Source organism: Lynx canadensis, chromosome B4 (genome assembly GCF_007474595.2).
Source record: "Lynx canadensis isolate LIC74 chromosome B4, mLynCan4.pri.v2, whole genome shotgun sequence".
Classification (NCBI taxonomy): domain Eukaryota; kingdom Metazoa; phylum Chordata; class Mammalia; order Carnivora; family Felidae; genus Lynx; species Lynx canadensis.
Window position 1 is genome coordinate 93,975,101 of NC_044309.1, and position 23,079 is coordinate 93,998,179.

At 35.6% G+C, this 23,079-nt stretch overlaps 1 protein-coding gene across 4 annotated transcripts in view; it reads left to right on the forward strand.

Moving 5' to 3' along the window:
- LOC115519317 (RAB3A interacting protein) overlaps positions 1-23,079 on the forward strand; it is a 47,229-nt gene that overhangs the window by 10,599 nt on the left and 13,551 nt on the right. For 3 of the 4 annotated variants that reach the window (XM_030323213.2, XM_030323215.2, XM_030323211.1), the window contains 3 exons: positions 5,852-6,127; positions 6,848-7,106; positions 18,435-18,530. In XM_030323213.2, the coding sequence (XP_030179073.1) occupies positions 5,852-6,127; positions 6,848-7,106; positions 18,435-18,530 (631 nt within the window). The remainder of the gene's footprint in view (positions 1-5,851; positions 6,128-6,847; positions 7,107-18,434; positions 18,531-23,079) is intronic. The other variant, XM_030323214.1, reaches the window with a different exon arrangement.

The following is a 23,079-nucleotide window of genomic DNA, read 5'->3' on the forward strand; positions in this document are numbered from 1 at the left end:
CTTGCATTTTATGTTTGTTACTTTTGTTTCAGTTTATAGTCTATTTGTATTCTCCATAAATGCTTTGCTTTCACACCTCAGACATGCCTGAAAAGCCCTTCAAAGAGCTTTATCTTTCTCATTAGTTTCTTGTTCTTTGGGTCTTTTCTTCAGCTTTACTTTTTCTGGAAGTCTTTCTTGTGATTCATTTGCCCCCTCCTCTCTGGTCTCTTAATACCCTTTGTGTCTTCTATGGCATTTATTACACTGTATCATTGCTTCTACTTGGCAGTCTCCTACTTTCTTCAGACTATTTGGGAGCAGAGACAATTTTTCATCTTCTTTCCCCAGAGCCTGACACATAGCAGGCCCTCAAAATACTTGTTGAAAGAATAGCTGAAATAGTATGTATATAGGTCAGAAAAATAAGATGGATGTTGCAGGGATGATGGATTTTATTCCAACATAAGAAACATTTTTACTCAAACATTCTAACACTGGAATGGCAAAGCAGTTCAACTGGTGGTAGTATGTTGTGGTTAAGAGCTCGGAGTCTGGAGTTCAACAGATGGAGGTCTTCGTCCTGGCTGTCTTAAGCTGCAGTGTCTTTATAAATGCACTGGAACTACGCTTGATATTTAGTAAGTGCTCAAAAAATACTAGCTGCTATTCTGAGAGAAACTGCCTTACCATCCTATATGATTGGGACTGGTAGTTGGATGGCTCAGAGTCCTGGTCCCTCCTTCTCCCTCTGGGTTATTTTGAAGCAAATCCAAGTAATTTTCAGTACATATATCTAAAAGGTAAGGATTTTTTTTTATATAACCGTAATATCATTATCCCTAAAAATTGACAGTAATTCATAACATCAGTAATATCCAGTGCTCAAGTTTCCTTGTTTGTCTCATAATTTTGTTTTCTAGTTGGCTTTATTCAAAAATTCAAACAAGATCCTCACATTGTATTTAGTTATATCTGTTAATTCTCTTTTTAAATTTGTAAGTTCCCTCTACCTTTTTTTTTTCTATTTTATTGAAAAAACCAGGTGGTTTGCCTAGTAGAGTTTCCCAAAGTCTAGATTTTGCTGTTTTGTCCCTGTGGTGTTATTTAACATGTTTGTTTCTTTTCTGTATTTCCTACAAACCACTGAAGACCTACCTACAGGCTTGATTTATTTGGGATCCCCCCCCCTTTTTTTTGAGGGTGGCAAGAATGCTTCATGGATGGTGGTGCTGTCCATTTCTTACTTCACCACATAATCCCATAATGTCTTAATTTCTTTTTGTGATAAGATGTCATCAGTGAGTTCAGGTCCTGTTGTTCTGATCCACTAACTGTAAAGTTCCCCACATAGCTTTTTACCTTATGGCTTTAATAGCTATTCATTATTGATGCCTAGACCCATTTTATTAGGATTGCAAATTCATATTTATTAAATGGAATTCTTTTTTTTTTTCAACTTTTTTTTTTTTTTTTTTTTTATTTTTGGGACAGAGAGAGACAGAGCATGAACGGGGGAGGGGCAGAGAGCGAGGGAGACACAGAATCGGAAACAGGCTCCAGGCTCTGAGCCATCAGCCCAGAGCCTGACGCGGGGCTCGAACTCACGGACCGCGAGATCGTGACCTGGCTGAAGTCGGACGCTTAACCGACTGCGCCACCCAGGCGCCCCTAAATGGAATTCTTTTAAAAAGAGCGTTTTCTCATAAACTGTTTAGTTCTCTGATGTACAAGAAAATCAGGGTAAGTACCTGATTCTTTATTTTACCAGTTTTCAAAATAATGAATCGGCTCCCTAGCACCAAAGGGGATCAGTGAGATTTTGTTTTTATTTAAGATCATGAGTTTCATAAATTTAAAAATATTTTTGTTTTCGTTCCTTACAGATAATATCTTTTTGATGTTCAGGTTGTCTCATCTTTGGTGAGTGGGAATCCTTTTGATGCCACTCCAGTAGTCTTTGATGGCCTTCTTGCTTCCTGGTATAACAGGATGTTCCAGGGTCTTTTTGTACGTTACTGCCCTTGGCCTGGAAATCAGCCATTCCTCTGAGGAGCCCTCGTTCTTTTTTTGTAGGAAATGGTATTACTCTGGGCATTACTCATTGCTCCTGAGTGGTTACTGTTGTTACACCACCTCAGTGGATACATTTAGGAATTTTTGTTTTAATAGAAATTTTTTTTCTGATTTTTCTGATTCAAGTGTAGAACTTCAGAGTTTTTGCTTTGATTTTATATTTATAGCTCTTCTCATGTGCTGAAAATCTTAATTCTGAATGACATTAGCATAATAACTTATCTGCCTGATATTATATAAAATAGTTTCAGAATAGGGATATCAACATTACTAATACGATTACTGAAAATAGTTTATAACTCTTTTCACATTTTTTATCTTTAGAATATATTCTGTATAGTTTTAATGTTTTAAAATCATTTGCAGTAGCTCTTTTCTATGTTGGTAAGCTACCATCTCAGTACATAGCCTGAATCATTTGTTTTATTTTTAGAGATTCTTTTTTAAAATTTAATCTTGGTTTTTTGTTTATGTGGTTCCAAGGTCAAATTCAAATACAAGGCAAAATCCATTTGGAAAAGTCTAGTTTTCATGCCTATCTCCTCTTCCTATTATCTCCCTCTTCCTATAGATAACCATTTCTATTAGTTTTGGTTTATCCTTCCACTTTTAAAATATAAGTATGTATACATAGTAATACATCTATATGTCATATATACATAGAAATTAATATTTATTTTCTCCTTTTTTAGGTAAAAGGTAGCTTCCTGTGCATAGTGATTTATTTTGTTTTTTAATGTTACTGTAGCCTCAACATCCCCTCATAGCAGTATGTAGATATTATTTATTTTTTAAGCTGCATAGTGCTTCATTATGAGCATGTACATTATTAGCTCATTCAGTCTTTTGCTGTAACAAGACTTTTGCTAATGTTGCTAGCCTTATGCATTTATCTGTTCTTTTTTATTTTGCCAGTTTATCTTTGGAATAAAGCCCTAAAAGTAGGCATGTTGGGTCATAGGTTTAATGAATATGTCATTTTGCCAGATATTGTCAAATTTTCCTCAGTAGGGCTTGTACCATGTTGCATTTCCAGAAATGCAAATGCTTTCACATTCTATGATTCCATGAACTTCCAAGGTGTAAAGACATGAATTAAAGGTATATGGGATGGTTGAAAGAAAGTATCGAATGGTTACCGAGAACATATGGAAAGGTTAATGAGAAGACCTGTTTTCTGCTTAAAAGTGAGTGTGATTAGTAAACCGTATTCAAATGAAAATGAAATTTTCAGGGTTAATGTTTGTTTGGTATATGCATGTATTATGAATAGGGAATGAAAATATTCTTTTGGATGAAAAATAATAAGTATTAAACACTTTAAATTCCTTGTTAATAGGACCTTTCATTTGGTGTAGTGAATATTTTGGGTGAAAAAACAAGAATTAGTTTCATTTTGAAGACTAAAATTATTATTTGCTACAACAGAGAAAATACTGGATTTGAAATTTGGCAGTTGCAGATATAATAGCTATAGCTTTCATTGTCCGTATATATCTTTGAAGGTTTGTGACATGTTGTAATTGCACTTTTGAGAGATTATATTAGGTCACCTCTCTTCTTTGCCAATTTTACTGCGGCCTTTTTGTTTTCTACTTGTTTCAAACATTTTTTAAAGGATATAAAAGTATAATTTTTCAGTTTAATGAAATTTTCTGCATTTTATGAAGAAATTAGGTACTATATTGGTGCTTGCGTTTGAGAATTTTGGTAGGGTATCACTCACGATTATCAAAGTTTTATTGTAGGAAGGAAAAAATTGGGAAGAGAGGTTGGGCTCAGATCATAGAAGACTTGGTTTCCAGGCTGTTTAGTTTGGACTGTATTCTGTAGACAGTGGAAAACTAATAAAGGATTTATGAGTTCTTCCACATTCAAGTGAAAAATTTGAGTGGTACAGTTTTTAGTTTTAATGTAAACTTTGTGATGTAATTGAGTGGTTATATGAAATATTTTTTGATTATGTAGATGCAGAAGTATACATGTTATTGTTAATGGCCAGTTATGGTAACAAATGTTTTTTGAGGCCATACTGTGTACCAAGTACATAGTACACCACTGAGTACTTTATTTGGATTGTCCCCATTAATCCTTACAGCACCTTGGAGAATGGAGACAATGTTGTCATTCTCATTCTCATCCTATCAGAGGAGAAATTTAAATTTTTTTAAATGTTTATTTATTTTGAGAGAGAGGGAGAGCAGGGAAGGTGCAGAGAGTGAGGGAGAGAGAGAATCGCAAGCAGGCTCTGAGTTGTCAGCACAGAGCTTGACGTGGGGCTTGATCCCACGAACCACGAGATCATGACCTGAGCAGAAATCAGCCTCTGAGGCTTAACCAGCTGTGTCACCCAGGCGCCCCAGGAGAAATTGAAGGCTTAGAGAAATGCAACACATTATCCTAGATTGGATCCTGGATCTATAAGTAAAGCCATTATTGGGACAATCAGTGAAATTTGGGGCCTGTTGAATAGATTGTAATATCAGTGTTAATTTCCTGCTTTTGATGGTTTTGTGGTTAGGAAAATGTCCTTGTATTTAAGATACATATATTGAGATATTATGCAGTAATGGGCATCATGTCTGAAACCTATTCTCAAGTGGTTCCAAAGTGTTAACAGTTTCATAATCTGGGTAAAAGGTATATGAAAATTCTGCAGCTCTTACCTGAACTTGAATTTATCAGTTGATCCTTGGCCAACATGACTTTGAACTGGATGGGTTCACTTTATGTGGGTTTTTTTTTTTTTGGATAAACACAATACAGTACTATAAATGTATTTTCTTTTCCTTATGGTTTTAATATTTTCTTTTCTCTAGCTTTATTGTAAGAACACAATATATAATACATATAAGTACAAAGTATATGTAATTGACTGTTTATGTTATCATTACGGTTTCTGGTCAAGAGGAGGCTAACAGTAGTTAAGACGTTGTGGAGTTAAAAGTTACATGTGGATTTTCAGCAGTTGGTGCCCCAACCCCAGTGTTGTTCAAAGGTCAACTGTATAGTATAATGTATATATCTCATTTTAAGTGTGAGTATATATGTATATATGTGTGTGTATATATATATAAAGATATGTATAGATATGTATATAGATATACATGTATATAGATATATAAAGATATATAGAGATACGTATATATATCTTTATGTATATATATCTTTATATATATACATACACATACATACACATATCTTTACTGCATCTTCTATTTACTCTAACCAATATCATATGATAGAAAAGTTAAAAATATCAAAGAAATTTTTATTTATTCCTCATTGTTACTTATTAAATTACTCAGTTTGACAACTTTAGCTATAACTTTCAAGTTTATTCCAAATCAGATTGTTTGTATTTTGTAATATTTATGCTCTGAGATCACTTAACAAATGTTAAGTGATAATAGTGTTTTTTTTTTTATATTTTTATTAGAAGTTTATTCTTTATAATGGACTGTTGTTAAAAACACATTTTATAAAGGGGCGCCTAGGTGGCTCAGTCAGTTAAGCGTCTGATTCTTGGTTTTGGCTCAGGTCATGATCTCATGGTTTATGAGTTTGAGCCCTGTGTTGGGCTGTCTGCTGGCAGTGTGGTCCTTCTCTCTGTCCCTCTCTCACTGTGTCTCTCTTTTTACCCCCTGGTTGTATGCATGCTCTGTCTCTCTCAAAAATAAATAAACATTAAAAAAACATTTTACAAGTTATATATTTAATTTTAATTTAGTTTTATTTTGTTAATATAATTTTAAATGGCACTATCAAAATAACTCCGCTTTTTGTTTTAACATAGGTTATCTTATGATGAGGCTTTTGCTATGGCTAATGACCCCTTGGAAGGCTTCCATGAAGTAAACCTTGCTTCACCTACTTCTCCAGACCTTCTTGGTGTGTATGAATCAGGAACTCAAGAGCAGACTACCTCACCAAGTGTCATCTACCGGCCACATCCTTCAGCTCTGTGCTCTGCCCCCATTCAGGCTAATGCCTTAGATGTTTCCGACCTTCCTACACAACCTGTGTATTCATCCCCCAGACGTTTAAATTGTGCAGAAATATCTAGTATCAGGTAGGAGATCATTAAGATACTTATTTTGGAGTATCATGTTAAACAAATGACAGCTTGCTTGTTTGCCTTATTTTCAGTTTTAATATTTTAGAAAATTTAAATAATAAAAGCATGTCCATGAAGAGAGCAATACATGTTAATGTTGAAGAGCAGGGGTCAGCAATCTTTTTATGTAAAGGGCCAGGTGGTAAATATTTTAGGCTTTGCTGGCCATACAGTCTCTGTTGCAGCTATTGAGCTCTGCCTTTAAAATGTGAAAGCAGCCACAGACAGTACATAAATGAAAAAACTCCAATAAAACTGTACGTATGGACACTGAATTTTGAATTTTATATAATTTTCCCATGTCACAAAGTATTTTTATTTTGATTTTTCCCCCCAACCATTTGAGAATGTAAAAATGAATCTTGGTTTGTGAGCCTTATAAAACAGGTAGCAGGCTGAATTTAGCCTACATTTAATTTGCCGACCCCAGTTCTAGAGTAGCACTATCTGATAGAATTTTGTGATGATGAAAATGTGCTAGCCATTGGCCGTATGTGGCTATTAGACTTGAAATGTGTTAGCTTTGACTGATTTTTTAATTAATAAATAATTTATAAATTACCTTAGTTTTAAAGCTAAGGCTATTAATTAAATATTAGTGCCATTCCAGACTTTTTGTGTTTATGCTAGTTTTGTATGAGCATATGCTGATGTTTCCTGAACTCTCCTTTATAGCATCCATGTTACAGATCCAGCGCCTTGTTCTACCTCTGCAGTCACAGCTGGGTTAACTAAATTAACTGCGAGAAAGGACAACTGTAATGCAGAGAGGGAGTTTTTACAGGGTGCTACTATACCAGAGGCTTGTGATGGCAGTGACGATATATTTGGGTTGAGTACTGATAGTCTGTCCCGTTTACGAAGCCCATCTGTTTTGGAAGTCAGAGAAAAGGGCTATGAAAGATTAAAAGAAGAACTTGCAAAAGCTCAGAGGGTAAGCAGAAAAGATGCTTTATTCTTCCATGTTTTGTATTTGAAATTAATGTTTACTCATGAAGTGGGGCAACTCAAATGAAATCATTGTAGTTTTATACCTACCTTCTCATATGTGTAGCCTCAGCTCCTGTTGGGCAGCATCTGGGAATCTCTGAAATTGGTGGAGTAGTAGTAAAGAAGCTCATCTAAGATTACTAACTGGAAAAATGAGAATCTGAAACCACTACATTGCCTGCTCCCTGTCTTACATTAATATTAACACAGATTTGATGGGTTATGTTCCATGTGTGGGTTTTCCCCTTCTTGTATATGGTTGACTTTATGGTCCTTCACTTGAAGTCATTTAGTCCAAGTCATTTTTTTGGGGGGGGGGGCGGGAATTGTTTTAGTAATAATTCCCTTTGCCATTCAGCTGGGCTTGAATATTTTCTGTATCTTGGAGAATTTTCCTTTTTTGGTAATTTGTTCTGTTTCCCATTTGGTCATCTTTAAAATTTCTGCTATTTATTCCCAGATTTGTGGCTATGTCCTGCTCTTTTTCTGTGACTGCAATTAAGTTTCAGAGGGAAATTTATAGTGCTAAATATTTATAATTAGAAAAAGGAAAAAGTCTCAAATCAGCAATCTTAAGCTCTCACTTTAAGAACCTAGAAAAAAGGGGCACCTGGGTGGCTCAGTCGGTTAAGTGTCCGACTTCAGCTCAGGTCATGATCTGACGGTTCGTGAGTTCGAGCCCCATGTTGGGCTCTGTGTTGACAGCTGAAAGCCTGGAGCCTGCTTCAAATTCTGTCTCCCTCTCTCTCCCTGCTCTTCCCCCACTCGTGTGTGCTCTCTCTCTCTCTCTCAAAAATAAATAAAAACATTTTTAAAAATTATAAAAAAAGAACCTAGAAAAAAATAGCAAAAGCAGAGCAAGCATAAGGAAGAAAATAATAAAGATAAGAGGAGTAATCAGTGAAATTGACAACAGAAAAACTAGAGAAAATGAATGAAACAAAGTGCTGATTCTTTAAAAAATAATGAAATTGACAAACCTCTCACAAGACTGACAAAGACACAGATTATTAATAGCAGGAATGAAATGGGATATCACTACAGATTCTGTAGACATCAAAAATACAATAAAGGAATAATATGAACAACTTCCTATATAAATTTGACAACTTAGGTCAAATGGGCCAATTCACATTTAGAAACTTGAGAAGATAGGGCATATTTTAAATATGTAATTTTTAGCATGTTATGACATTTCACAAACACATATTCCTTCTCTCTTGCTACCAGATTTGTCTCTTAAGAGTGTAAATTGTTGTTTGTATCCCTAGTGCTTAGCAGAATTCAGTATGATGCCTGACATTTATGCTTCCTTATGAATGCTTCAGTGAATGGCTGATAGCTAAAATAGCCACACAGATATTTTAAAACATTTCTGGTTAAATATATTTTATCGAAAAGAAAAATCAGTAGCCTTTTTATCTTTTTTCCAAAGGGAAGGGATATGTGATTGTATTTGGCAGAAGCCATCTGGATCAGACTCTGTTGTCTTAATACACAGTAGTAAGTGCAATTACAGTTTATGTAGAGCTGAACTATTGAGCATATATATCTATCATTGAGAATATGTTGTGGTTACTTATTGATGAGAACAGATTGCTAATTTCTTAGCTCAAGTTGAGAATTTCTTTTAAAGTCTTTTATTTGCTGTATTTAGAGGTCCTGTTGAGGTAATTGAAATAGTAATGACATGTGAATGTATACATATGGTGAATTATGAATGTACAAGATAGTATTAATACTTAGAGGTTAAGTCTTGAAAATGTCTTGAATATGAAAATATTTCTTGATTGTATCAGCCTGTGAATTAAAATTATGTCAACGACCATTCTCTTTATTCTGATTATTCTTTTAAGAGACTACAGAGAGTTACTGTTTTTCCATTCTTTTACCTTTAACCTATTTTTATCTTCTTCTGTAAAGTGATTTTTTTGCAGGTGGTATATAGCTATCATTTTGCTTTTTTATCCATTCTGTTAATCTTTGCCTTTTAATTGGTGTGTTTAGACCATTTACATTTAATGTGATATTAATATGGTTTTGTTTATATATGCCATCATTACTGTTTTTGTTTTGTTTGTTCCATATGTTCCTTTTTCTTCTTTTTCCTTCTTTTATGCTTTCTTTTGGATTAATTCCATATTTTTGCTGATTTCATCTTGTCTCCTTTGGCTTATTAGGTATATATCTTCGTTGTGCTAACTCAGTGATTGCATTAGGGTTTATAATATACATAATTAACTTATCCCTGTATTTTCTAATGACGTTATACTATCTCACATATAACGTAAGAACCTTACAAAAGTGTACTGCCTGTCTCTTCTTTTCCTGCCTTTGTGCTATAATTGTTTTTTGCTCATGATTGTATTTTGAACGCATAATTGGTTTTCAATACGTTTTGTTGATTAAATGAATGTATATATATGTATGCAGTTACATCATTGTATGAATAGACACTTGTTAGGTAGGGACATGCTAGCTGCTTATAAGCAACCCCTAAATTTTAGTAACTTGAAGTTAATTTTTATTTATTGACATTCTGGAATAGATGTGCATAGTTGTTAGGCAGATCTTTATGAAATAATTCAGGGCTCCTTTTTCTTCTGTCTTGGATGTTTGTAATCTTTTGGAATTTTATTATCTATATCTAACCAGTGAGATGAGGGGAAAAGAAATCTTGGAGAAGGCACGCTGGCTTCTAAAGAGCCTTGACTTAGAAGTGACACACACAATTTTTGCTCACATTCCATTGCAAACCAATTTCATGCTGATACTTAGATGTGTGGTGGGCTAGGAAATGTAGTCCCTACTGGGCAACCACTTCCCAGCAACAAATCCATACCATGTGTAGGGGGAATACTAATGTGATCATTGATTTTGAGGTACAGAGTTGCCAGAAATGATACGGTAGTTCACTTGTTTGGCCTTCTGTAGGTCATTGCTGAAGAGCATTTTTGATGGAATTCTGAAGTAGAAGTTGGGCTTTGGTTTACCTTTTTTAAATGTTGCTTCTTGGGTACTAACCAAAGCAATCTACATATTTACTGCAATTCCTATCAAAATAACGCCAGCATTCTTCATGGAGCTAGAACAAACAGTCCTAAAATTTGTATGGTATCAGAAAAGACCCTGAATAGCCAAAGCAATCCTGAAAAAGAAAACCAAAGCTGAAGGCATCATAATTCCAGACTTGAAGCTGTATTACAAAGCTGTAATCATCAAGACAGTATGGTACCAGCATAAGAACAGACACATAAATCAATGGAACAGAATAGAGAACCCAGAAATGGATCCACAAATGTATGGGCAACTAATCTTTGACAAAGCAGGAAAAGAATATCAAATGGAATAAAGACAGTCTCTTCAGCAAGTGGTGCTGGGAAAATTGGACAGCAACATGCAGAAGAATGAGCCTGGACCACTTTCGTACACCATACACAAAAATAAACTTAAAATGGATGAAAGACCTAAACATAAGACAGGAAGCCATCAAAATCCTAGAGGAGAAAGCAGGCAAAAACCTCTTTGACCTCAGCTATAGCAACTTCTTACTTGGCACGTCTCCAGAGGCAAGGGAAACAAAAGCAAAAATGAACTATTGGGGCCTCATAAAGATAAAAGCTTTGGCAAAGGGAACTTCTGCAAAAGGAATAATCAGCAAAGGTAAAAGGCAACTGACAGAATGGGAGAAGATATTTGCAAACAACATATCAGATAAAGGGCCAGTATCCAAAATCTATAAAGAACTTATCAAAATCAACACCTAAAAAACAAATAATCCAGTAAAGAAATGGGCAAAAGACACTAATAGACAGTTTACCACAGAAGATATCTAGATGGTCAGCTGACACATGAAAAAATGCTCAACATCACTCATCATCAGGGAAATACAAATCAAAACCACAATGAGATACCACCTCACACCTGTCAGAATGGCTAAACTTGACAACTCAGGCAACAACAGATATTGGCAAGGATGTGGAGAAAGAGGATGTCTTTTGCACTGCTGGTGGGAATGCCAACTGGTGAGCCCCTCTAGAAAACCGTATGGAGGTTCCTCAAAAAATTGAAAATAGAACTATGCTGCAACCCAGCAATTGCACTACTAGGTATGTATCCAAGGGATACAGGAGAGCTGTTTCTTAGGGGCATATGCACCCTAATATTTATAGCAGCACTGTCAAGAGTAGCCAAAATATGGAAAGAGCCCAGGTGTCCATCGACTGATGAACGGATAAAGAAGGTGTGGGTGGGTGGGTGGGGGAATACTATGTGGCAATCAAAAAGAATGAAATTTTGCCATTTGCAACAATGTGAAAGTACACTGTATTATGCTAAGCAAAACAAGAGAAAGACAAATATATGATTTCACTCATGTGGAATTTAAGAAACAGATGAACATAGGGAAAGGGAAGCACAAATAAGATAAAAAAACAGAGACAAACCATAAGAGACTCTTAAATACAAAAAACAAACAGAGGATTGCTGGCAGGGTATTGGGTGGGGGGAAGGTCTAGAAGGGTGAGAGGCATTAAGGAGGACACTTGTTGGGCTGAGCACTGGTTATGTAAGTGATGAATCACTAAATTCTGTTTCTGAAATTATTACACTATATGTTAACTAACTTGGATTTAAATTAATAAATAAAATAAAGTGTTGCTTCCTGGACTCGGTCCCAAATTCTGCTGAAATAATATTATCATGCTGAGGCTTGGGGATATGCATTTTTAATAAACTCCCTCATTGTTTCTTATATTTACCAAGTGTGAGACCCACTGGTATAATGTGTTACTTTCAGCTTTTAATTACTCTTCCTTAAAAGAGAGTGAAATAACTTGGAAAATAAAATTCAGTGGAATGACTTGCAGCCAGATAAAGTCACTCAAAAACACGTACCTGTATCAAATCCATATTCAGCATGGTTCTACTAACTGTGGCCATGGATGTTCATAAACATGTACTATGTTCTTTTATAAACAGATATATTTCTTGAGTAACCAAAGTATTAACAGCATTGTTCAAAGCCCTGTAGGGGGCAAAAACAAATTAGACTTGACCCTGTCTTTAAGGTGTTTACTAGTTGGGGAGAAAAGACATGTATACACGGTCATGTTTACTGGTACGGAGTTGTACATTTTTTTTTTCCGATTTTAACCTTCATGACACTCATCATTGCCTACTTGTGTGTGAACTTGGTTGTAGTTCATGTGATTAATTCAGTTGAATTCTGTGAGTTGGGTTTATTTGTTGGTCTTAATTACTGACTTAAATGTCTTCAAAATGACCTCATTATGATAGCATTGAAACAGAAAAATATTTAAAATTTTTTTTTTCAACGTTTATTTATTTTTGGGACAGAGAGAGACAGAGCATGAACAGGGGAGGGGCAGAGAGAGAGGAAGACACAGAATCGGCAACAGGCTCCAGGCTCCGAGCCATCAGCCCAGAGCCTGACGCGGGGCTCAAACTCACAGACCGCGAGATCGTGACCTGGCTGAAGTCGGACGCTTAACCGACTGCGCCACCCAGGTGCCCCGAAACAGAAAAATATTTAAAAAAAGAATAAAAATCTCTGTCTCTGTCAGCTTAAAAGAGTTCTTCCTATAAGTGTAAAATGAAAAGTCTAAGTGGAAAAAAAACATAGTTTCATTGACAGCACTTTTTCTTTCTTGATGTATTAAATGTTTATCTTAAATACAGTAGTCTTAAGTTTGGAATATACTTGATCAGAGACCTAATGTTCTGTGGTTTGAGTATCTCTCAAATTTCTTTTCTTTAGTACTACCACTCTAAATTTGTATCTGCTGCCTAAAGTATACCAGTGATCAGTGAACTGTTTTTCTTGTATCTAGTCTTTTTTAAACGTCTCTACACTTCCAAGTTACCACTTTGAATTGCAGATCTGATTGTTGCTATCCTGTTTAAAATCTTTCAGTGACTTCCCATTTGCCTTTGAGATAATTTCCCTTTGTCTTTAAAGGAAATCCTGATTTCCAAGGCAGTGCTTTTCAGGACAGGTCATAAACCTAAGTTGCTGGCATTATCTTTTTGTGGTAGTTATCCCTCCTCGTCTTTAGCTACTATAAAACATACTCTTTTATTTCTTCCTCTGCATTTGGCAAACTCATACTTTTTCTGGTATGTATGCATCACTATAGTCCTTATTGAATAGCCATGTGAATCTGTTTAAAGATTTGCTACGCTGAACAGGAAAATCATTAATGGGGGTTTACTCCTTTTCTAAGTGTCCCCGGCACCTAGATGAATGCCTGATGCTAACAGAAGAATCAGCACTCAATCAACACAAAATTAATGTTTCTTGAAGGAATGAAGTTTGAATAACTGTTACGGTATAACATTCTGATAATGAAAAGTACAAATTCTGAGAAATAGTCACACGAATTACAAATTCAACTTCACATAGGTAGACTGAGAATAGACATTGAGGCATAGAGAGAAAGTAGTCAGACATTTACGTGGAAAAGGTTAAACCAGATGGATGGGCTCGGATGGGGAGTGAAACGAGTGAATCAGGCCAGTTTTACTCTAGCTTTAGAGTATGGATCAAGGGAGATAACTCGAAAGGGAAATTGAGCACATGTTGTAGAGGGCCTTTAGTATTACAGTGAGGTCCGTGCCACTTTGGTAAATGATAGGGAGCTATTCAAGAATTTTGCCTTCATGAACGACAGTGTATTGCTCTAGTGGATTGGAAATTTCTCTAGGGGCAGTATCTTAGCTGGTTTTGTATCCTGAGGGATTACCATAGGGACCACCTAGCAGGAAATGTTGAATAAATTGGCTTAGTTTTCATAGGAAATTGTAAAATAGTGAAATTTTAGAGTTTGAAAGAATCTGGCATTAGATTTATGCAGTTACAGATTTAAAAATTAACTCAGGGAGAATTGGCATCTTTATGATATCTTTCTACTCAAAAACATGGTGTGTCCTTCCTGTTTGTTTAGGACTACTTCTGTATTTTTGTATTTGGCAGTATTTTAAAGTTTTCATTTTGCATTGTGGTCTTTAGCGTTCTGAAGTTTTGTCATCAGTGATTTTTGCCCTGTATTCTGTCTAGTCTGATATCAAGATTCAGATTCCTATTTTATTTTTATTTGTATTACGTTTTAAAGCATACTTCACCCATTCTTTTTTTTAATCTGTCTGAATCACTTTGTTTTAGGTGTGTCTCTTATGTATAGAGTACAGAGATAGATTTTGTTTTTTTAAGCCAACCTGAAAATCATTTTCTTTTAATTAGGTGAGTTACGCCCATGCACCTTTATTGATAAATTTGTTACGTTTGGGCTGGTTTCTGTCACATAGCTTTCAGATGGCTCCTGGGTGTGTATGCAGACCCTTATGTGCTCTGTTTTCTTCGTGTCTTCTTCCTTTTTGGTGTTTTGGAAGGTTTGATTTCCGTTCTAGTTGTTACTTTCCTTTAATCAAAGATGTATATATCTCCCAGCCTTTCTTGAGATACTGCCTTTGTTCCCTGCCATAAGCAATACTGAAATTATCTAGCTCCTGTTTATTTCTCTTATATCATTGAATTTTAAAGTTTTATCTCAGTTTTAATCTCTTGCTCTTAGATATGTTTAGGTTTATATTAAGTTGTGAGTCTCAAGTTGTATACTTTTGCTCCCCATGAATATTTGAGAAGTTTATGACTTTAATTTCATCTTTCTCTTATTTGTGTGTATGTATGTGTGTTATTTAAAAAAAATTGTTTTTAACATTTTTATGTTAAGAGACGAGAGACAGGGTGTTGGCGGGGGAGGGGCAGAGAGAGAGGGAGCCACAGAATCAGAAACAGGCTCCAGGCTCTGAGCTATCAGCACAGAGCCTGATGCCGGGCTCGAACCCATAAACTGCGAGATCTGAAGTCAGATGCTCAACTGACTGAGCCACCCAGGTGCTTAATGTTTGTTATTTTTATATTCCTAAAGCTCATAACATTTAAGTAGCTGTTTTGTCAGCTCTATCCCTTTTTAAAAAATAGACTTAATTTTTTTAGAGCGGTTTTAGGTTCACCTAAAATTGAGAGAGAAATACAGAGTTCCCATACACCTGCATGGTCCCTCAGCACTATCCAATCCCACCCCAGGATGATACATTTTTTATAATCAATGACCCTATATTGGCATATCACTATCCCCCCAAATCCAGAATTTATATTAGGGTTCCCTTGGTGTTCTGCATTCTATGGATTTTGACAAGTGTATAATGACATGTATTGACCGTTGTAGTATTACCCAGAATAGTTTCACTGCCCTGAAAATCCTCTAAACCTGTTTATTCCTCCCTACCCCCAAATTCTGGCAACGATTTATATTTTTATGGTCTCCATAGTTTTACCTTCTCCAGAATGTCATATAGTTGGAATCAGAGTATGTAGCCTTTTCAGATTAGATGCTTTTATTTAATAATACGCATTTATTTTCCTCCATGTCTTTTCATGGCTTGGTAGCTCATTTCCTTTTAATGCTGAGTAATATTCCATTATCTCAATGTACCACAGTTTATTCATTCACCTACTGAAGGACATTTGGGTTGTTTCCAAGTTTTGGCAGTTAGGATTGTATAAACATCTGTGTACAGGTTTTTGTGTAAACCTGTTTCCAACTCCTTTGGGTAAATACTAAGGAGTGCAGTTGCTGGATCATATGGTAAGAGTGTGTTTAATTTTATAAAAAGCGGCCAAACTGTCTTTTAACCTAGCTGAGCCATGCTAAATTCCCAATGCATGGGAGAGCCTGTTACTTCCCGTCCTTGCCAGCATTTGGTATTGTCAGTGTTCTGGATTTTGGCCACTCTTGATAGGTGTGTGATGGTATCATTGTTGTTTTAATTTGCATTTCCTGATGACCTATAATACAGAATATCTTTTCGTATGCTTATTTGCCTTCTTTATATCTTCTTTGTTGAATTGTGTCTTCAGGTATTTTGCCCATTTTTTAATCCGATTGTTTGTTTTCTTACTGTTGAGTTTTAAGAATTTATATATTTTTGATAATAGTCTCTTATCAGATACGTCTTTCGCAGAAATTTTCTCCCAGGCTTGTCTTTTCGTTCTCTTGATATCGTCATCTTTTAGTTGTAGTTCTACAGTTAAATATGTTTGCTTCTCACCCTCAGTCCTTAGCGTTAAAGCTTCTCCAGCTTCTCCTGGATTATCTGAATCTCATTCTTTATTTGGTCACTCAGTCACTCATAGGAGAGAGATTCTCTGAAGTTTTGCAGGTTTATAACTCTTTGTCTCTGACTTTATACTTTGGCTAAATATAAAATTCTCATTTCACAGTGTTTCCCTTGACTATCTTAAAAATGTTATTCTGGGGGTACTTGGGTGGCTCAGTCAGTTGAGCATCCAACTTTGGCCCAGGTCATGACCTCATGGTTCGGGAGTTCGAGCCTCACATCTGGCTCTCTGCTGTCAGCACAGAGCCTGCTTCTGATCCTCTGTTCCCCTCTTCCTGCCCCTCTCCCACCTGCAGTCTCTCAAAAATAAAATTAAATATTAAAAAAAATGTTATTCTGGTGTTTTCTAGCATAAACTGCTGTTGGCATTTTAATCCCAATCTGATTACCTTATAGGTGACTTGGATTGTGTTTAACTTTTTTTATAACAGTAACTTCACATATCTGTGTTTGTTTTCCATATTTAAATGAATTGGATTTTCCTGGACTGTTAGGAGGAGGTTCCTGTGAAGGAGGAGGATAAACCAAGGAGTTTCATGTTCAAGAGCTTTCCCTTCTGTTGTTATTGGTGTATCTGTGTAACCACTTCTGTCTTTCAGAGGTAAACCTTGTTCAGGAAGGTTTTCTCCTCTAGCCCAGTGCCTCTGCAAACTTTACAAGCTTAACATTATCTCTAAAAATGGTATTTCTAGTAGAAATATAAGAAAAGATAATTATTTTTTCTTACACTACTTTCTGCGATCTGTTTCCTTTGGAACCTTGCCACCCTCTTTCTCCTTTGATATCTTAGCCTTCTTTCTCTCTATGTCCATTATTCCTGTCCTGCAGTTTGGTTTCAGATTCCAAGCGTTTTTCCCTTGGGGTGGGCTTTGTACTAGAAGGGTCTCTTTGCTGGATGCTGCGTGATTCCTCAGAGTTTAGAGCATTACAGCACTGTTTGCTGTGTCAGGACTACATACACATTTTTGCATTCCACCTGCAACTTGGAGCCTGTGAAAACCTTTTCCTTTTTCTCCATTTATTCTCATACTTGTTCTCCCAGTTTTCAGAGAGGCTGAGTCCTCTCCTTTGGGGTATTTGTAATGATTTTTGGGTTCTGAGGCTTCATACGATACCTCTGTAGTCACTTCCACTTCCTGCTGTCCCTTCCACATAGCTGCTGATTCTTTGGTGTTGGTAGTGTAGCCACGTTCTCTCACAGTCTAAGATTTGTGGGGATTTCCTTCCATAGTTTTGTTGAAGGTGTACTCATTGGGTTCTTCTGACCTTCCAGTTGGTATATTTGATTTTCAGGAGTTGCCCTTGGGGGATTCTATGCTGCCACCACAATTACAACACAACAAATCCATTATTTCATTAGTGTAATTGTGACCAATATATAGGAAGGTGGGATTTTATGTAGCCCTAAATTTGAAAGATTAATTTAGGACAGCATATAAAATTGCATATTATTTACATCTTAATAAGAGATTTTTTAAACATCTATTTGATACCTTTTGAGAACTCATGTATAAATATTAGGAAGTGATTTTGTCGTTAACATTTTTCTTAGTTTTAAATGCAAATATGTTTCATTCACTTCTGGTTGCAGGGCTAAATGGGTATAGTCTACTAATGGAAATTTTAGACTAATTGCCATATGGTACATAGTTATCTATAAGTGAACAAATTTTAAAATAAACTTGAAAAAACCACACTGAACTTTTACTGAGATGGATAAGCGTAATTAAAGAAATTCCCTCCTGGATGGAAATAAATATCTTCAGAGAACAGTTAAGGGAAAAAAGAGTGAAGTTATTGAATTGTGTATTTCACATATAATATATAATCTTAATCTTTGTATGTCTCATGACGGAAACATTAAAATTTAAATATGTAAGTTGGAAATATTTGTAACTTTAGACTTGCCTCATTGTCTTCCACACAGCAAGTGCTAGATCAACATTTTCAGTGTGAACCTTAGGAGGGGACAGTATTAATATTTTGTAATTTTATTAGTAAAGATTATGTAGTCTGCTGAATCTAACTTCAAACTATGGAGATTCAAAGTAAAATGATCAATTTCTCATAGGAACTGAAGTTAAAAGATGAAGAGTGTGAGAGGCTTTCTAAAGTGCGAGATCAACTCGGACAGGAACTGGAGGAGCTCACAGCCAGTCTGTTTGAGGTTGGTCTATTTATGTCTTGGCCAAGAGCAACGTCTTGCTTTTTTTATATTCATAGAATTGTTCTTTGAGGGAATCTTGGAAAAGTAATGCTTAGCTTTACATAGTTTCTAAGTCATCTAAGAAAAATGAAATCTTTAAGATGGAGTCTACAATTTCAAATGATGGGAAAAGGAAAAGATACCGTAAGCTACCAGTATCAATCAGGTTGTTTAAAAATGCCCATGTGGGAAGAAAGGTTGTAAATTTTAATTCTGTTTTTATCAAGTATTTAGGGGCTACTTTAAGATAATCTTACAATGTGACTCCAGAACAAAGATGGGAAACCCTTGAGGTAGCTATCTGATAGGTGATGGTTTGAGGATTGTTAGAAAGCACACCTACTTGTTAGACGGCACACTTCACCTACCTTTCTTTCTTTCTTTCTTTCTTTCTTTCTTTCTTTCTTTCTTTCTTTCTTTCTTTCTTTCTTTTTAAGTTTATTTATTTTTGAGAGAGCGATTGGGGCGGTGGTGAGGGGGGAAGGATCCCAAGCTGTGCTATCAGCACAGAGCCTGACATGGGGCTCGATCTCAGGGTTCACAAGATCATGACCTGACCTGAGATCAGGAGTTGGATGCTTAACCGACTGAGCCACTCACGCATTCCCACACTTATCTCCCTCCTGCCAACAGGACCAAAATTTCTGCCCAGTTCTAGCAGTGTTTCTCATTAAGGGTTCCACTGACATTGTCATTTTGCGTTTTTTGACATATTAGTCAGGGTTCTCCAGAGACACAGAAACCAATAAGATGTGTATATAGAAAGAGATCGATCTAAGAAATCAGCACCCGTGATTATGGAAGCTGGCTGTTCCCAAAACCTGCAGAGTGAGTTAACAGGCTGAAGACCCAGGAGAGCTCATGGTGTAGTTACAGTCCAGGTACACAGGTCTGAGAAACCTGAGAACTGATGGCGCAGTTCTAGTCCTAAGGCTGACAGGCTTGAGATGCAACAAGAGCTGATGTTTCACTTGGATTTTGAAGGCAGGAAGACTTTTCTTGTACTCCGTGGGGATCAGCCTTTTTGTTCTGTTCAGTCCTTCAACTGATGGGATGAAGCCCAACCACAGTATGGAGAACAGCCTGCCTTATTTCACGTACCAATTCAGATGTTAATCTCAGAAACACTTCCACAGAAACACCCAGAATAATGTTTGACCAAATATCTGGGCATCCAGTGGCCTAGTCAAGTTGACGCATAAAATTAACCATCGTACTTAGTGTTGGCCCTAAGATAAAAGTTCCTTATTCAGAAAGGTTGTTGTGTTACTGGAATGACTACTGTCATTATCACATCAATAATTTCTTTTTTTTCCTCTAAAAATTTGTTTTTAAAACTTTGTAGTAAAAGATTTTAGAAAAATTTCTTCCGTTTTTGTTTTTTTTATGCAACATTTTTTTCAGTTTTAGAGGTATGCATATTTTCTTACATAATTGTAATCCTAATATATTTTGTATTTTTTCTTCAAATAACACGTTTTTGTGTTAACTTGCATGGTCATTGCAGTGATAGTCCTAATCTATCAACTTGCATACTCCACCATTTTTAGTGTTGTAAGTAACATCATAACAGGTTAAATGGGGGTTTCTTCAGATGTGGACTTTTCTGTGCCACACACCTTTGGCCCCTCCTCTGTCTTTTTTGGGATCATTTTCTTTCATGAACATTGGAAAACTGATCTATTATTATTTTTTGTTAGCTAGTCCTCAGAGATGAGAGGAAGATAAATGTAAGGATGGGAAGAGTGGGGAATTAAAGCTCTAGAAGACAAGAGTTATAGGACTTGTCACATTTTTGTTTGCAGAAGGGGTATGCAGAAACCTTAGACTTTTTCATCCAGTATTGTCTGGCCAGAAAAATTTCATAATGATGTATAGGTACCAGATAAGAAAGCAAATGTGTTAAGTTTCTCACGTGCCTGCCCATAATTTTAGCCTTGCTTAGTTCCTCTTGTTTGCACTTGTATGTATATTCTATTAGATGAAGTAGGAGGAGAACAAACAGGAGAAACTTCTCCCTCTCCATAGTGGGATGTGAAGGAACAGAAATGCTGGTTTTGCAATGAATGAAAAAGTATACCAAAAAAAGGTTTTGGGTCCCTGATCTATCCCTGACCCGACAATGGCTAATAACCTTGATACTATGTATTCTTTCTGGGAAAGAAGTTACATTAATTAAAGGTGATTTCAGTAATGAAGAGAATTGTCTTCAAACCAGTTATTTATGAATTTTGTGAAAAGGTGCTAAACATTTTTCTGTGGTCTTTTTAATTATGCCTTCATGATCTCAGTTTACCATTGTATTATGAAAAAGCTTTTTGCTTGCATTTTAGGTATGTGTACATATAGTTTTTTAAGAATTAAATATTATTTTGAATAAACAATTTGTACAACTTTGGCAAACTTAACATGTAACTTCAAATTAGGAGTTTGTTGTGTATGAATCATCTTGAATATAATATACTTTGTAGCAAAGTTGTGTCTTAAAAAAAACTATCAAAAATAAGAACTCTAAAGTTATATAGATGTATTCCCACCTAGTATCTCAGATTTTGAGATAATATAGAATGAAATCAGTTGAAATAATGCTTTACAAAGAAAAAAAGAGGGGTAGCCTTAAGATTTTTCTTTTATTTTTTTTTTTACATTTTGTCAACCACTTTTAGTAAATGTCTGTAATATGCCTAGTTTTCTCTCTGTAATGCCATGAGGCATATAATGAAAATTATTGTCATTTTATCGGTGAGGAAAATGAGGCATAAGAGGTTAAGGAGCAATGTTGGGATTCAAATTCATAACCCAACCCTTACTTTAAGTACTATGGAAATCATAAATGGGACTTCTGTTCGTCTGAAGCCACAGAAAAGGAGTCATCATTGAGGACTCTCCTTTTTCTCACATTCAGACTGTCCGTATTTTACAAGCCATTAGTATTTATTACCTAGCCCAGTAGATGCCACATTTTTTGATCATGTACTCAATCTATAAAAGAACAATTTGAGCATGTACCTTTATTATGATGAAGATATGTAATATTGAGAATTACCTATGTGACAGGCACTGTTTTAAAAGCATATATACTTACTTATAAATTACATGTATATACTAATATATATAAATTGTTATATAAATTATAAAACACCAGTTTATAAAGCAACTCAATCATAAATGCTTATTTTTTATAATAGTACAGAAATGTTTTATTCTCACTAAAATATGTTGTGATATGTATATATTTTTTTAGTGAAAGTAGTACACTTGCATATGTTACCTTGTTCTAGAGAATTTTAATCTTAACAATTTATGATTCAGATGAAGTTCTGGTCTAAATTCCATATTTTAAATTAAATGTAATGCAGCTAATAACTCACAAATACATGGATCCAAATGGAAGAAATACATCTTTCTCTATATTAAATCATTATACTGAATTTTCAGTTCCATGCCTGGTTATGTGAAACTTTTTCTAGAATATTCTCTAGTGAATTTGTATTCTCTAATACCAACGATGTCTTTGTGAATTAATCAGCAAATGTTGAGTTTAAATGTTATTTGAAAGAAAGAGTAAAAACACCTTCATTTGAATCACTGCTAACCAGATAGGAAAAAAATTCTGTTTTCAAATTCTGGAAGTGTATAGACATGAATGTTTATATCAGGTCTGCAAACTACAGCCTGTCTTTACTTTTGTGCAGCCTTATGAGCCAAGATTGGTTTTTACACTTTTGAGTGGTTAGGGAAAAGAATCAAGAGAGTATTTTGTGACATGAAACCTGAAATTCAGATTTCAGTGCTGATAAATGTTTATTGAAACGGCCACGTTCACTGTCCACGTGTTGTCTGTGGCTGCTTTCACACTGCAGTAGCAGGGTTGAGTATTACAGCAGAGACCGTATGGCTCATAAAGCCCAAACTGCTTACTGTGTGACCCTTTACAGAAAAAGTTTGCTGACTCCTGGTGTACCTGATACTTGCATTTTTTTCAGCTTTCAGAATGGCAGAGTGATAGAAAATTTTCCAACTTGTTTTGAAGCTACTTTTTGATGTCTTTTGTCACCTTGCAAAACCCTATACGTTATCTTTTTAGCTGTTGCTTCTGCCTCCTTCTAGCTCTCTTACCTTCCCATTTGGGACCCCAGGGACGCTCTTTTATTGTATCCCTCATATCACTAAGGGAAAAGGCACCCCAAATTCCAGCTCTCTTTGGGTTTACATCTTCTCCTGGATCTTGGTCCCCTAGTTCTTTACTTTTGTTAGTTCTCTGATGCCTTCAGACACATTTAAAAAAATTTTGTCCTTGTCCAGCTTTTCTGTTTATTCTCCATGTGAAGTTTGGTCCAAATTGCATAGTCTGCTGTTAAGGAAGGCAGAGTGCATTTCCAAACATTTAAACAGATAATCTCTCCTTCACATGAGTTACTTTTGCATTTGTAGTTAAAATGTCACTTATCCTGAAGGGTCAGATGAGATATGTTTATTATTTTGAAAATATCTTCCAAATAGAGATCTG